The following is a 15602-nucleotide window of genomic DNA, read 5'->3' on the forward strand; positions in this document are numbered from 1 at the left end:
TCCCTTAATTCTCAAGTCATGTCCTCTTGTTTGAAACTTCCCTACTCTCAATGGGAAAAGCTTATCCACGTCAACTCTGTCTATCCCTCTCATCATTTTAAAGACCTCTATCAAGTCCCCCCCTTAACCTTCTGCGCTCCAAAGAATAAAGACCAATCTTGTTTAACCTTTCTCTGTAACTTAGTTGCTGAAACCCAGGCAACATTCTAGTAAATCTCCTCTGTACTCTCTCTATTTTGCTGTGTATTCCATGAGCTCTAACCTTGTGTGGGATTTAATTGAAAACTTTCTGAAAATCTAATTACATCACATCCACTAGTTTTCCCCAATCTATCAATTAGCTTTAGATTTTAGACTTACATTAGACTTTAGTGATACAGTGTGTAATCAGGCCCTTCAGCCCACCGAGTCAGTGCCGACCAGTGATCACCCCATCCACTAGCACTATCCTACGCAATAGGGATTATTTTCAATTTTTACAGAAGTGAATTGACCTACAAACCTGTATGTCTTTGTAGTGTGGGAGGAAAGCAGAGCACCCAGAGAAAACCCACGTGGTCACAGGGAGAACGTACAAACTCTATACAGACAGCACCCGTAGTCAGGATTGAAAGCGGGTCTCTGGTGCAGTAGGCAGCAACTCTACTGCTGTACCACTGAGCCACCCCAGCTGACAGTGTGTTCCTGCCCAGTGATTCCACTATTCCCATATATACCTTCTGAGTGCCCATATTTTCTCTTTACTATTCCATTACCATCCCTCTCACCACTTTGTCATTTAATTTCTAAATCTTTTTGTTCATCCTCCTGTTATAGGAGCAGAATTAGGCCATTCAGCCCATCATGTCAACTCCGCCATTCAATCATGGCTGATCTATCTTTCCCTCTCAACCCCATTCTCCTGCCTTCTCCCCATAACCCCTGACACCCGTACTAATCAAGAATCTATTAATTTCTGCCTTAAAAATGTTCATTGATTTGGCCTCCACAAACCTCTCTGGCAATGAATTCCGCAGATTCAACAAAGAAATTCCTCCTCCTTTGCTTTCTAAAGGTACATCCTTTACTGAGGCAATGACCTCTGGTCCTAGACTCTCCCACTAGTGGAAACATCCTCTCCACATCCTTTCTATCCAGTCCTTTTCAATATTCGGTAAGTTTCATCCTTCTAAACTCCAGCGAGTACAGGCCCAGTGCCGTCAAACACTCATCGTATGTTAATACAATCATTCCTGGGATCACTCTTGTAAACCTCCTCTGGGCCCTCTCCAACTCTAGCTTATCCTTCCTCAGATATGGGGCCCAAAACTGCTCCCTGTACTGCTCCCAGTACTGCTCCCTGTACTGCTCCCAGTACTGCTCCCAGTACTGCTCCCTGTACTCCAAATGTGGTTTGACCAGTGCTTTATAAAGCTTCAACATTACATCCCTGTTTTTATATTCGATTCCTCTTGAAATAAGAGCTAGCATTGCATTTGCCTTCCTTACTACTGATTCGATTTGCAAGTTAACTTTTTGAGAATCCTGCATCAGCACTCTCTGGGCCCTTTTCACCTCCGATTTCTGAATTCTCTCATTTAGAAAATAGTCTACGCCTTTATTCTTACTACCAAAATGCACGGCTCCATTCTTTGCTGCGCTATATTCCATCTGGCACTTCAGATTCAGATTCAGATTCAGATTCAATTTTAATTGTCATTGTCAGTGTACAGTACAGAGACAACGAAATGCATTTAGCATCTCCCTGGAAGAGCGACATAGCAAATGATTTGAATAAATAATAATAAGTGATAATAAGTGTCCGGGGGGTGGGGGGGTGATTGGCAGTCACCGAGGTACGTTGTTGAGTAGAGTGACAGCCGCCGGGAAGAAGCTGTTCCTGGACCTGCTGGTTCGGCAACGGAGAGACCTGTAGCGCCTCCCGGATGGTAGGAGGGTAAACAGTCCATGGTTGGGGTGAGAGCAGTCCTTGGCGATGCTGAGCGCCCTCCGCAGACAACGGAGGGCGCTCTCTCCCAATCTGTCCAAATCCTCCTGCAGAGTCCCTGCTTTCTCTGCACAACCTGCCCCTCCACCTATCTTTGTATCATCTGCAAAGAATCAAGGAAAGAGCGTTCACGTCGCAGCCCTGTTTCCACCAAGCTTTCCATCACCACGCACAAGAAGCGACAAGACAGACACCATTGTATGCAGATGCTGAGAAGTGTGTTCAGCTCTGGCTGAACAACTTCGAATCATGTGTGTGGACTCGATAAGAAGATCTGCAAACTTGGCCACAAAGCCTTCAATTCCATCATCCGAATCATTGATATGCAATGTGAAGAGTAGCGGCCTCAGCACCGGCCCCTGCCGAACTCCGCTAGTCACAGGCAGATTTTCACGTTCTATTGTCGTATCATCCATCTGAAGTGTACATTATGTTTCTCTTTCTCTTAAAGATAGCGACTCTTAAAGATAGCGGAGTCAGGGGATATGGGGAGAAGGCAGGAACGGGGTACTGATTGGGGATGATCAGCCATGATCACATTAAATGACGGTGCTGGCTCGAAGGGCTGAATGGCCTACTCCTGCACCTATTGCCTATTGTCTATTGTCTATTTCCACAGATGCTGCCTGACCCGTTGAGTGTTTACAGCATTTTCTGTTTTTACATTTGAACCCAAATCAAAAGTTGCTAATGCTCATCTAACAACATAAAATTGTAAAGGATATTCAATAATTATCTGAATAATCCCGCTGAGCAATGTTATTGCCAGTGAAATATTACTGAATCTCTAGATAATGGAGCTGGGTGTCGCTGGTCAGTTACAGCTGACCACACCACCGTGATCATTTTCAAAGTAATTCTTAAAAATATTTGTTGGACTTTACCTCCTTGTCCCTTGTCTTCCCTGCCCTGTCTGCCCTTGGCTTGTCAACATTTATCCTGGATGCCATTGGGAAGGCCAAACATTTATTGTTAATCTATTGTGGCCTTGAAAAGTCTCCCTTTGGCTTTTTGAACGTCCTGGGCTGAAGGCACCCCTAATGTGGTGTTAAGGAGCGGGTTTATGAAAATTAACCCATCTCCAAGAAGGAGTGGGAGAGTTTGTACAATCTGAGGTGGTAAGTGGCCTGGAGGGCATCCTGGAAGTGATGGTGTTCCCACGCTACCTCTGCCCTTCTAGATGGCAGCAGATGTGAGTTTTAGTTTACTTCAAGGAAGATTTTTTTCTGAGAATTGATTAAAAGCGGCTCTATATTAGATTAAAATGTTCTATATTGATTAAAAACTGCTCTATATGGCTAATCTGGAAGAATGCAGGAGACAAGGACTGGGCTGATTCAAAGTATTTATCCTATCCAACGGCGAAGTAAAAGGTCTGAATTGGGCATAAAATTCTCACAGTGGGGCTTCTCATATCATTCGGCCACATTGGAACTACCTGTACTTAAATTCATTCCCATTTAAGGAGATGTGTTTGACTGATCTTTTGGAGTTCTTTGAGGATGTGGTTACTAGAATAGATTGGAGAGAACCAGGCAATGTTATGTATTAGGATTTTCAGAAAGCTTTCAATGAAGTCCCACAAACGGTTAGAGCTCATGGAATATACTGCAAAGGACTGGGAATTGGTTAAAGGACAGAAAGCAAAACACTGGAATAAAAATAACACTGGCTACTGAATCATCCAACCACAACCAGAGAGCAGTGCTGAACTGCTAACTACCTCTTTGGTGACCCTTAGACGATCTTGATTTGACTTTGCTGGCTTTACCTTCCACTAAACATTATTCCCTTATCATGTATTTATACACTTTAAACGGCAATTTTAATCATGTATTATCTTTCTGTTGACTGGTTAGCACGCAACAAAAGCTTTTTACTGTACCTCAGTACTATGTGACATTAAACTAAACTGAACTGAATGGACTTTTCAGATGAAAGATCCCCAGCCACATCAGCTGCAAGATACAACTCTCTCTTGGATAGCACCATCACCAGTTGTATTATTTAGCCTCCCTTGTTCGCTCTGCTGAGTGGTGTACAGCAGTGATTTGTGCTTGGGGGCATGTTGATCAAGAAAACAACTACAGATATTTAAGTAATTAAACCAAATCATAAACACTTCAGAATTTACCTCTAATTTAATTTAACTATACTGCAAGTCTGCAAAGGAAATATCCATTTTTGAAAGAGCAGGGATTTGAGGAGGGCTATGGGGAATTAGCACAGACGAGGGATAGGTCAGTATCTGTAATCTGATAAATAATGACTGTGATTACTTTTATTGAAGGCAACTAATATTTTGATTCAACTGAGAGTGAAAAGGGTCAGTTAACAGAGGACATTATCTTTAACAATATGAAGCAGAACACATCAAGTTAATAATGAATGGAAGACTCCCGAATGAAACATTGACTGTGACATTGAGATGGTGAAAGAGGTACAGAACAGTGTTGTTGTAAATCAGGTGTGTATTCCAGGAGACAGGCAGGGATACCCTGAGAAAATACTTTGCACACTTGACCACCTTAGTGCTATTTGGGGGAACTGGTTTTGTTTGCTTGAAAGCTATCTGTCCAAGTGACATGGTTGGTGGGTGCATTGAAAAGAGTGAGTGTTAAGTCCAGTTCAGGCTAACCCCAAATTTGATTCAAGGCTTGTGTTGAGTGTTTGCCTGTTATCACCTGGAAAGGATTTTGTAAATTGCTGATGAGAAGGTGGGGCAAATAAAAATGATTCATGATTAACACAGTATTAGTGCAAATGGGGGATTGGTAGCTGGCAGGTACTCAGTGAACCAAGGGCCTGTTTATAACTGCAATGTGCATTGCTGTCAGCTGGACTGTGAAGTTGTAATGCGGACACCTACTTCCAGAGAGTGATTCTGTTGACTCCCAAGGACAATATTAACGTACATTAATTTGTCTGTGGGTACTGATAAATCTGATAAATCTGATAAGAAGTGAATCTGATAAATATTATTCTGTTGGCAACTGGTCAGATTGACTTAGTGATCATTGAAAAAATTCCAAATCATTGTTTGTGGAAATACAGCTGTGGCAAAACAGTTAACAATACAGACAATAAAAACAATTAAAGAAGAAATATTTTAAAAAATTGCATTTTTACTGTTTCATGAAACAGATATTTTATGGTGATCCTACTGCAAGTGGTGTACACATGTATGTGAAAGAAACGTTATTGAGATGTCTGCACAGAGTTTCAATTTCAGAGTTGAGATTGACGGGCTGATTCGGGATAGTCAGCATTGTTTTGTAAGTGGGCGATCATGTCTCACAAATCTGATTACGTTTTTTTGAAGATGTAATCAAAAAAGGTGATGAGGGCAGAGCTCTAGACATTGTCTATGTGGATTTCAGCAAGACATTTGACAAGGTTCTGCAAGCTAGGCTGCTCTGGAAGGTTCGATCGCATGGGATCCAAGAAGAGCTAGCCGACTGGATAGGAAATTAGCTTCATGCAAGGAAGCCGAGGGTGATGGTGGAAGGTTGTTTTACGGACTTGAGGCCTGTGACTAGTGGTGAGCCTGAAGGATCAGTGCTGGGAACATTGTTATTTGTGGTTTACATCAACGATGACATTGTACAAGGTACGATTAGTAAGTTTGCTGCTAAAGTGAGCAGTATTGTAGATAGCGAACATGGTTATCAAAGATTACAGCATGACCTTCGTCAGTTGGGCTAGTGGACAATGAAATGGTTAATAGAGTCTAATGCAGATAAATGTGAGGTGTTGCATTTTGGGAAATCTAACCAGGGAAGGACCTTGATAGTAAAATGCAGGGCTCTGGGGAGCGTTGGTGAGTAGGGTGATCCAGGAGTACAATGGCATATTTGCTTAAATGTGGTATCAAAGGTAGATAGGGTAGTCATTTCGCTCAACGAATACATGACGAATAAATCTGACTTGACTTGACACGAAGGCTTTGGCACTTTGGCCTTCATCAGTCAGGGTTTTGAGTATAGAAGCTGGGATGTTATACTACAGCTGTACAATGCACTTGTGAGGCTACAGTTAGAGTATTGTGTTCTGTTTTGATCACCGTGTTATAGGAAAGATATTGTTAAGTTGGAAAGGATGCAGAGAAGATATACAAGGATGTTGTCGGGACTCGAGGGCCTGAGCTATAGAGAGAGGTTGAGTAGGGTAGGACTTTGTTCCTTGTTGAGTGGAGTTCTTGTAAAGGTGTATAAGTTCATGAGGGGAATAATAGGATAAATGCACAGAGCCTTTTACCCAGAGTAGGGGAATCAAGAACCAGAGGACATAGGTTTAAGTTGAGTGGGGAAAGATTTAATTGGAACCTGAGGGGTAACTTTTTTACACAAAGGGTGGTGGGTATATGGAACGAGCTGCCAAAGGAGGTAGTTGAGGCACGGCACGTACTATCACAACATTTAAAAAACATTTGGACAGGTGAGGTTTAGAAGGATATGGGCCAAATGCAGGCAGGTGGGGCTAATGTAGATGGGGCATCTTGGTCGGCGTGGAGAAGTTGGGACGAAGGGCCCGTTACCATGCTGTATGACTCTATGACTTTAACAAAGGATGTCATAAGGATTACTGTAATACAGATCTGAAATATTAACAGGACCATTCTTTATTCTTTACTTATTTTACAGTAAAATATTGCTGTAACCCTTCATCAGCTGTTGAATTGCACTTGCCTGTTTTCAGGAATATGGGAACACACCTCTCACTAAACTTAATAATGACCAAGTGCATTCCTTGCACTGTAACAATTGTGAGAGTGATTATTTACCTTTGCTCTAAGCTTGTGTTCCCATGGCAACTCTGTGCACATGAGCTTCCTGGTCCGGAGGTGCACGAGGAGTTTGTTTGTGCTTGTGTCTGTTTCAACAAAATCATCGTTGGACACGAGACTTGGAGGCAGAGGGAGCGAAAGCAGACAAGAAAGGTCGGTTAGTTTAACTGTTCTGACTGATAGATGTGTATTCTGCTCTTGAAAAGAAACAAGGCCTTTTTGCCTGAAGAAGCTGCTATTCATATTGTTGTAATGTTTGCTCCACTTGTCCAGGGCATAGACCCAGAAAGGAAAAAAAAAACACAGGGGCCTGAAATACAATTGCATTTGTTTCAACACTTGAGTGGTTTTTAGCTAAGCAGCTGGTGAGGGCACTGGCCTTTGTTCCCAGACAGATTATCTACTTAAATCTCCAATTTTTCAGAGCACTGCAACGATTGTGTTAACCTGGTAGTAATGCATTTTGGTATGCCTGGTAGAAAGCCCCTTGCTCTTTCTGTTGTTAATAAAATGGTTTTCCTTTGAAATTGGGCATTGGTTGTTATTACTAATATAAAGCTCTTTCTAAAAGACTGTTTAAGAAAGAAAGTGTTGATCATATTGAAGGCTAATTTGTGGTACTGTATTTCCAAATGTTTGCTCACAATTGATTCTGGTGCCGTTTACAATAACACTTCATACCTCTGAATAAGGAAATATACCTCTCAAGTAAATTAATACTACTGTTGAGAAATCTCCAATTATTTTGCAGTTAATGTAGAAAATGGACAATTAAAATATTTTATATAAAACTATAAATGTATAACATATTTCCCCCTGTAAACCTATTGGAGTAATGATGATGTAGGAATAGTTTTTGGTTGTTATATTGGCATTTGCAACTTATAGGATCTGCTATGTAGTTCATAACAGGTTGATATCTCTTGCAGAGAATTAGAGAACTGGAAGACAAGATAGAAATCCAGAAAAGGCAAATCAAAGAAATAGAAGAAAAGGTGAGCCTGTGATAGTAATTTACAATTTTATTATTATAAAATCAATAGCTAATTTTAAAATGGATTTTCAGCAGTTATTTCATTGTGCATAAATCTATTATTTAAAACTTTAAAATATTCTCTGATTATCGTCTGCAGGAAGAAAAGTTTGTTTACTTACATTAGAAGGCTTTCATCTCGAACTAATATTTTTCTCTTCTTTAAACCTTTCTTCTCCCCTATCCCACTTGTTACCTTTACGTTCTGATTTATGTTTATGTTTTCAGTTTTTGTTTTTATTTCTGTTTTTCTCCTTAGCTTTTATTCTCTGGCCCTGAAAGCCAGTCTTCAGAAGCACAGGTTAGTGGCTATTACTTCTTATAATGCTTGCTTTCAAGCTTCTGTACCTTCTGCCTGACGAGAGCAGGGAGAAGGAATGACCAGGGTGGGACATATCTTTGATTATGTTGGCTGCTTTTCCGAGACAGTGTAGATAGAGCCATCGGTGGGTATCGGGTCTGTGTGGTGGACTAGAGCACACCACAACTCTGCAATTTCTTGTGGTATTGGGCAGAGGTGTTCCCAACCCGATACAAACTTACAGTATGCTTTATATGGTGCATCCATAGGAATATGTGAGTCATTGGAAACATGGCAAATGTCCTCAGTCCCTAAGGAAGTAGAGGTATTGGTGTGCCTTGTTGGCTGTCACTTCAGCGTGGCTGTGTTTTTCACACACAGTTGTGAATCTGTGGAATTCTCTTCCTCAGAAGGCAGTGGAGGCCAATTCTCTGGAGGCTTTCAAGAGAGAGTTAGATAGATCTCTTAAAGATAGAGGAGTGAAGGGATATGGGGAGAATGCAGGAACGGGGTACTGATTGTGGATGATCAGCCATGATCACATTGAATGGCGGTGCTGGCTCGAAGGGCCGAATGGCCTTCTCCTGCACCTATTGTCTGTTGTCTATTGACCATGACAGATCATCGGTAATGTTCAGACCAAGAAACTTGAAGCTCTCAATCATTTCCCCTTCGGCACCATTAATAGAGATTGGGACATTTGCTGCACCATTAAATTGTTTTCCTATTGAACTTGCGTACCGATCTACATTAATCACAACCCGAATAAACCTTCTAAATTATCCATGAGTCTTATTTTTATTCTTGATGTTTTCATTAAGTGTTCCACCCATTCAGATCAGAGATAATATTTCTGATCCAATAACCAGTGTCCATAATTCCCCTTCTGATGAGTATAGCTACTTAAGAAATGTTTATGTTGAGAACTGATGTATTGCAGGTTATTCTAATGCAAAAAGGTGAGGTCTCTGTAAAAACTGATACCATTATATTAAGCAGGAGAGGTCTGCTGTGGTGAGAATTGACAGGGAGTGGGGATGGTGATTAAAGATGTAGTGTGCAGGAAGGAGCTGCAGATGCTGGTTTATACTGAAGATAGACACAAAATGCTGGAGTAACTTAGCTGGCCAGGGAGCATCACTGGATAGAAGGAATGGGTGATGTGTCGGGTCAAGACCTTTCTTCAATAAGAATATATGTCCAAAAAGTGCACAAGTTTCATAGTCATTTGCCAGTTGATACTGGGACATGCAGTGTCCCACTCTGATGAGGTGCAGCACTTGGACACTTAGTAAGTAAGTAAGTAAATAAGTAAATTTAATTTATTGGGCACATTTAAATCAACTCGCGTTGAAACCAAAGTGCTTTACATAGAAGAAATAATTAAGTTTCCGTACATCCATAGAAAAATAAAAAAATATATAAATGACACAACACATTATAGAATTCAACATGAACGTCCCCCCACAGAAGAATCAAAATTTTCCACTGTGGGGAAAGGCATCAGAAAGTTCAGTCCTCCTCCTCTTTGATCACCCGAGGTTCAGGTTTCACACTTGGTCAGGTTTCATTTGAGAGGCCAAATTAAAATTCATTGATCACCTTGAGTTCAATTCAATTCAACTTTATTGTCATTGCACAGATACGGGTATAGGTACAACGAAATGCAGTTTAGCGTCTGGTCATAGTCATAGTGCAAGATAGTAGAAGTAGAAAATAAAAATACAGAATAAGCATACAATAGAGTAAAAGAGTACTGGTTAACAATGTGTGGAATGTGGATGGATTAGAAAAAAAACTGGTACATAGGCAAATACTGTATACAAATGGGAGAGACTAAAGATATCTAGCGACGGGACTCCGAGTTCAGCAGTGTAATAGTGTTATTGAAAAAGCTGTTCCTCATCCTGCTTGTGCGAGACCTGAGGCTCCTGTACCGCCTCCCTGATAGGAGGAGGGCAAACAGTCCATGGTTAGGGTGGGAGGGGTCCTTGATGATTTTCCCGGCCCGTCTCAGACACCGTTTTCGGTGGAGGGCATCCATGGCAGGGAGCGGGGCACCGATGATGTGCTGAGCGGTTTTCACCACCCGTTGTAGTGCCTTCCTGTCAGCTGCGGTGCAGCTGCTGTACCATACCATGAAGCAGGTGGTCAGGATGCTTTCGATGGTACAGCGGTAAAAGTTGGTCAGGATCTGTGAGGACAGGTGAGCTTTCTTGAGCCTCCTCAGGAAGTAAAGGCGCTGCTGCGCCTTTTTGATCAATTTGGTGGTATTGAGGGACCAGGACAGATCCTCCGAGATGTGTACCCCGAGGAATTTGTAGTTGGGGACGCGCTCCACCTCAGTCCCGTTTATGTGTATGGGGGTATGTCTGCCCCCTCTGTTCTTCCTGAAGTCAACAATAATTTCCTTCGTCTTCTTGGAGTTGAGGATGAGGTTATTGTTGGCACACCAGGCTGCCAGGCTTCTGGACCTCCTCCCTGTAGGCTGACTCGTCATTGTCACTGATCAGTCCTACCACCGTGGTGTCGTCGGCAAATTTTATGATGGCGTTGGAGCCATACTTAGGGATGCAGTCATGGGTGAAGAGGGAGTAGAGGAGAGGGCTGAGCACACAGCCCTGTGTTCAGTGTTATAGTGGAGGAGGTGAGGTTGTTGATCCTAACAGACTGGGGTCTGTTGGTGAGGAAATCCAGTGTCCAATTGCAGAGGGAGGTGGAGATGCCAAGTCCGCTGAGTTTGGTGATCAAGCTAGCTGGGATGACAGTGTTAAAGGCGGAGCTGAAATCGATGAACAGCAACCTGATGTAGGTGTTATTGCTGTCCATGTGGGTCAGGGCAGAGTGTAGGGCCGCCGATATGGCGTCCTCTGTAGACCTGTTGGTCCGGTAGGCAAACTGATGGGGGTCCAGTGTGGGGGGGAGGCTGGCTTTGAGGTGAGCCAAGATCAGCCGCTCAAAACACTTTACAATGACAGGGGTGAGTGCCACTGGGCGGAAGTCGTTGAGACTCCCTGAAGCTGATTGTTTGGGCACTGGCACGATGGTTGATGTCTTGAGGCAAGTGGGGACAACACCCTGGGCCAGTGACAGATTGAAAATGTCAGTGAAGACCAGGGATAGTTGTCCAGCACATGCCCTGAGCACCCGCCCGGGGATGCCATCGGGGCCGGCAGCTTTGTGCTCATTCACCTTGCTCAGTGTGCCTTGTACAGCAGAGGTGGAGAGACTGAGGGGTTGTTCGTTTAAGGGGTGGGGCAGCTTTGATGGCTGGTGTTTTGTTGTCCCGGTCGAAACGAGCCTAGAAGTAGTTTAGCTCGTCAGGAAGGGAGGCGTTGTCTGGGGGGGGGATGTTAACTTTATGGTAGACGGCAATGGATTTGATGCCTTGCCACATGCGCCTGGGGTCGGAGTTGTTTTGGAAATGCTCCTCGATCTGCCGTTTGTGATTGAGTTTAGCGTTCCTAATTCCCTTTTTCAGGTTGGCCCTGGATGAGCTGTATCCCTCAGCGTCGCCAGATCTAAAAGCGGCATCGCGAGCCTTCAGCAAGAGTCTGACCTCTCTGCTCATCCACGGCTTCTGATTAGGGAAGGTCGTGAAAGCAGGGTGAAATGTTGAACAGAATATGTCTTTTCCAGCGCTCTGGGAGCCAGCAAGAGCCCAAATGGATCCTGGCTTTTTAAGAAAGTCTGGCCTCAACCTTTCTAAACTTCACCCACTGCCCCCACATAGCTGTTCACGTCCCTCTGCCCCCTCTGATTGTGGAGATCATATTTCTGAAACCCTTATCCTTGAACTTGTAAAATTCTTGGTCCACTCACACACTCTTGCATGCAAGTATCAGAGATCTTAAATTGTCAGTGCAAAGCTTTTATGTTTTGTTGTATTGAGTTCAGTTAAATGAACCATATCACATAATTTAGAAATGAGCTCTATCAGTACCTATTAAGAACGTTCTTTAACATAGTCACAGATTAAAAAAGGAACAGCTAATGCACTTTAATGAGATCACTGAAAGAGCTGCTATTGTATCGTGGCTTGCAGAAGGAAACTGTATAAACGTTTGGAAGAATGAAGTTTTGGGCAGCATAGTGGCACAGCAGTAGTGTTGCTGCCTTGCAGCGCCAGAGACATGGGTTTGATTCTGACTATGGGTGCTGTCTGTATGGAGTTTGTACCTTCGCCCTGTGATATATCGGGTGCTCGGCTTTCCTCCTACATTCCAAGGACGTGCAAAGTCAAGGTCAAAGTATCCTTTATTGTCATTCAGACCTTTCGGTCTGAACGAAATGTTGTTGCCTTGCAGTCATACATATAATAAAAATAACAAAAACACAATAAACACAAATTTAACATCCACCACAGTGAGTTCACTAGGCACCTCCTCACTGTGATGAAAGGCAAAGGTCTTAAAGTCTTTAAGTCTTTGTAGGTTTGCAGGTCAATTGGCTTCTGTAAATTGCCCCTAGGGTGTAGGATAGAGCTAGTGTATTGGTGATCGTTGTTTGCCGTGAACTCAGTGGGCTGAAGGGACTGTTTCCATGCTGTACCTCAACTAATAAACTAAACTAAAATATTTTCTGTTCGATTCTCAAAAGAGTAAAATGTACAGTTTGTCAAAAAAAAGTGAATCTCTCAAAATGCTGACATCCATTTAATACCCGTGTTGTACTTCATTCTTTCCATGATTAGGCAACAAGAGGGAACGCCAAGCCAACAGAGCAAATCTCAAAGTGTACAAAGCAACAAGAATACATTGTAGTGGAGGCATTGTCCAAATTCCGAGCTTCTATTAGAGACAAACTGGAACACAAGCAGAAAACCGATATATGCACACATGTTAAATCCACGTCGGAAGATTCCATTCAAATTTTTCAAATGCATATCTGTTCAATGAGAAGGAAGACCATTCTGACGACAATTAGTTTTTAAACTACCTAGAAGTATTAGAAAAAAAATTCAAATTTGCTGATTTGGGAATAATGGAGAGCAAACTTAAAAAATCACAGAGAGATAAAGACAAACAGCAAGATGCTAAAGACAAGAGCCGGAAACAATTACAGGAGTTACACACTTCAGAGGAACAACTGTTGGCTTCCCCATCACCTGGGAAAAGAAAACATCCTGGATCTTTTCCAGGGGAACTATTGGCTGATTTAAATACAAAAACTTTACAAGAGTACCTGATCAAATTGAAAGAGGAAAACAAATGCAGAGGTGACAGAATAGCAGAACTTGAAGATTATATTTTAAAATTAATGAATTTACTACGTTTAGCAGAGCCTGAATTCAAAGGGAGTGAAGCTGATGACAATCAGAAAATTCTTGAAGAGAAATTAAAGGAGTATGTGATTCAGTATGAGGGCAGTAAAGAGGAGGCAGCAACGCTGAAGAAAACGTTGATGGAGATGGAGGTTTCGTGCCATCGGCTTCATTTTGAGTGTGATGCTCTTAAAGGAAAGCTGGCCTCTGTGAGGGAGCTAGAATCACTGGATTCCCAAAACAGTGACGAGGAAGGTCAGGATAAAGACAGTGCCAAAGCAGAGCTTCTTCAAAGAGTCAAGAATTTAGAGGGACTTTTAAAGCTTAAAGACATGAGTGAGAAGGAGCAGACAGACACCATCAAGGATCTTGAAGCCCAACTTTTGCAAAGCCAGGAGAATCAGAGGCTTCTTAGCTCACGCTGTGCCAAGTTGGGTCAATTGATGAAGCAGAAGGAAGATATTGAACACAAGTTGGAGGAGAGGTACAACCAGGTGGAGCAACTACAAATAGACAAGGAAAGGTCTGAGGAAGAGTACCAGGAGCAAATCAAACTTTTGTTTGATGAGATCAAGGAGCGGGATGATGCTCATGGCCAGCTAGAGGCAGTGAACAGAGATCTGCTTCAGAAAATTGAAGAGTTAGCAGAATGCAGAAAAAGACTTGAATTAAAGACTGCCAAATTAAAGGGGGATCTGGAAGAGAGAGTGAGCTGTGAGTTAAAATTAAAAAAACAATGTTCAGATCTGGAAAAAACGGTCCGAGACTGGGAGCAATTTGAGCAGCAAATGAATGAACAGTTCAAGCGAGTAGAAGGAAAGCAAAATGGCAAAATTAAGAGTCTGAGGAAACATCTTGAGGAGAAAGATGAAGCTTTAAGAAAAACCTTGCAGTCAATGGAAGAAATGAAGCAAAGTGCCAAGAAGGCAGAGAGCCTGGTTCACGAAAGGCACGAGTTCTCTCCGGAATTTCTTCAGGAAAAGGCAGAACTCAAAGCTGAGTTGAGCAGAAAGACTGAGGCTGAAATAGACCAGGCGGGATTCATCGTGAAAATGAGAAGCAGGTTTGAAATGGAGCTGAGTGCGAAGAGCAAAGAACTGGATCACTTAAAAGATGAAGCCGAACATTTAACTGAGGAGATTGGTGAACTTCAAGAGCAGCAAAGGCAGCAAAAGGAATCCGAGAGGAAGTTGCAGGAACGAAATAGGATGCTGGAAGAGCTGGTGGGAGAAATGCAGGAAGGAGAGACCAGGAACTTACAAGAAAAAATAACTCGCATGGAGAAGCTGCTCGTTATGAAAGAAGAAAGTGAGGAGAAATTTCAGGCAAGGATTTCCAACCAGGATACTCTTCTGAAAGCAATGGAAGAGACGCAGGGAAGGCTGGCCCAACGCAATGAAGAGTTGGGTGTCAAACAGCGTGGGATGAGCGAAGAACTGCATCGTTGGAAAACAAAGTGTTCCAGCCTTGAAAACTTTGAGAGGGAAGTTAAAGTGCAAACACGATGTCAGAGAGACAGGATAAAGGAATTGGAGACCACCAAAGCTGATCTGGAGGCAAAACTTCAAAAGAAAATCAGAGAGTTTGATGAGCTTGACATTTTGAAGAGAAAGGAACAAGCAAATATAACAGCAGAGCTTAAAAAGATTGAAGAGCTCGAGGTCAAAGAGTCTATCTGCCAAGCAGCAAAGCAAAATCTCGAAATGCAGTTGAAAAAGAGGATAAAAGAAATTGAAGTTTCTGAGATGAATGTGAAGAACCTGAAGGGAAAACTTGAAGAGGCAGAGGAAAAGTGGAGTGAAATAAGGAAAGTAGAAACTGCTCTTCAGCAAGAAAAGAAAGCACTTGAAACCCAGCTCGCCAAAGAGTCTCAGTTGGCCGTCTCTTTGGAGGCCATGGTTAAAGAGGAATGTCAACAGTCACAAACTTTGACGGGAGAGCTGTACACTAAAGAGGCAGCTCTGCGGTCTCTGCAGGAGGAGCACTCACTGCTGCTGGCCAGAATTCAGGATTTAGAACAGGTAGGTGCAAGATGTTACGGGGCCAAGGATTTGGGGTCTGAGAACGATGGCATGGAGAACAGATCTAAACTTTGGAGCCTGGCCTTCTGAAAAGACATGAGCGCTGTCTTATCGTTGAATTATGGCTCTGGATACTGCATTTGTTGCAGAGGGACATTTCGAGGGATCGGTTGGGTTATCAAAAATTCCAGCAGGATCTTAATCGGTTGGG

General features: G+C 42.7%; 2 protein-coding genes across 8 annotated transcripts in view; both read left to right on the plus strand.

Annotated features, from left to right (window-relative positions):
- Window positions 1–13066, plus strand: part of jakmip1 (janus kinase and microtubule interacting protein 1) — a 334448-nt gene extending 321382 nt beyond the window's left edge. The window contains exons 21-23 of one of the 2 annotated variants that reach the window (XM_033021201.1): window positions 7703–7768; window positions 8066–8107; window positions 12801–13066. In XM_033021201.1, the coding sequence (XP_032877092.1) occupies window positions 7703–7768; window positions 8066–8107; window positions 12801–13040 (348 nt within the window). In that variant the 3' untranslated portion in view covers window positions 13041–13066. The remainder of the gene's footprint in view (window positions 1–7702; window positions 7769–8065; window positions 8108–12800) is intronic. The other variant, XM_033021210.1, reaches the window with a different exon arrangement.
- Window positions 13059–15602, plus strand: part of c1h4orf50 (chromosome 1 C4orf50 homolog) — a 135320-nt gene continuing 132776 nt past the window's right edge. For all 6 annotated transcript variants that reach the window (XR_004412025.1, XM_033021092.1, XM_033021119.1 and 3 more), the window contains exon 1: window positions 13059–15391. Coding sequence is in view for 5 of the 6 variants with exons in the window: in XM_033021092.1 (XP_032876983.1) it covers window positions 13091–15391 (2301 nt within the window). In the remaining variant the exon portion in view is untranslated. The remainder of the gene's footprint in view (window positions 15392–15602) is intronic.

This window comes from Amblyraja radiata, chromosome 1 (genome assembly GCF_010909765.2).
Source record: "Amblyraja radiata isolate CabotCenter1 chromosome 1, sAmbRad1.1.pri, whole genome shotgun sequence".
Classification (NCBI taxonomy): Eukaryota; Metazoa; Chordata; class Chondrichthyes; order Rajiformes; family Rajidae; genus Amblyraja; species Amblyraja radiata.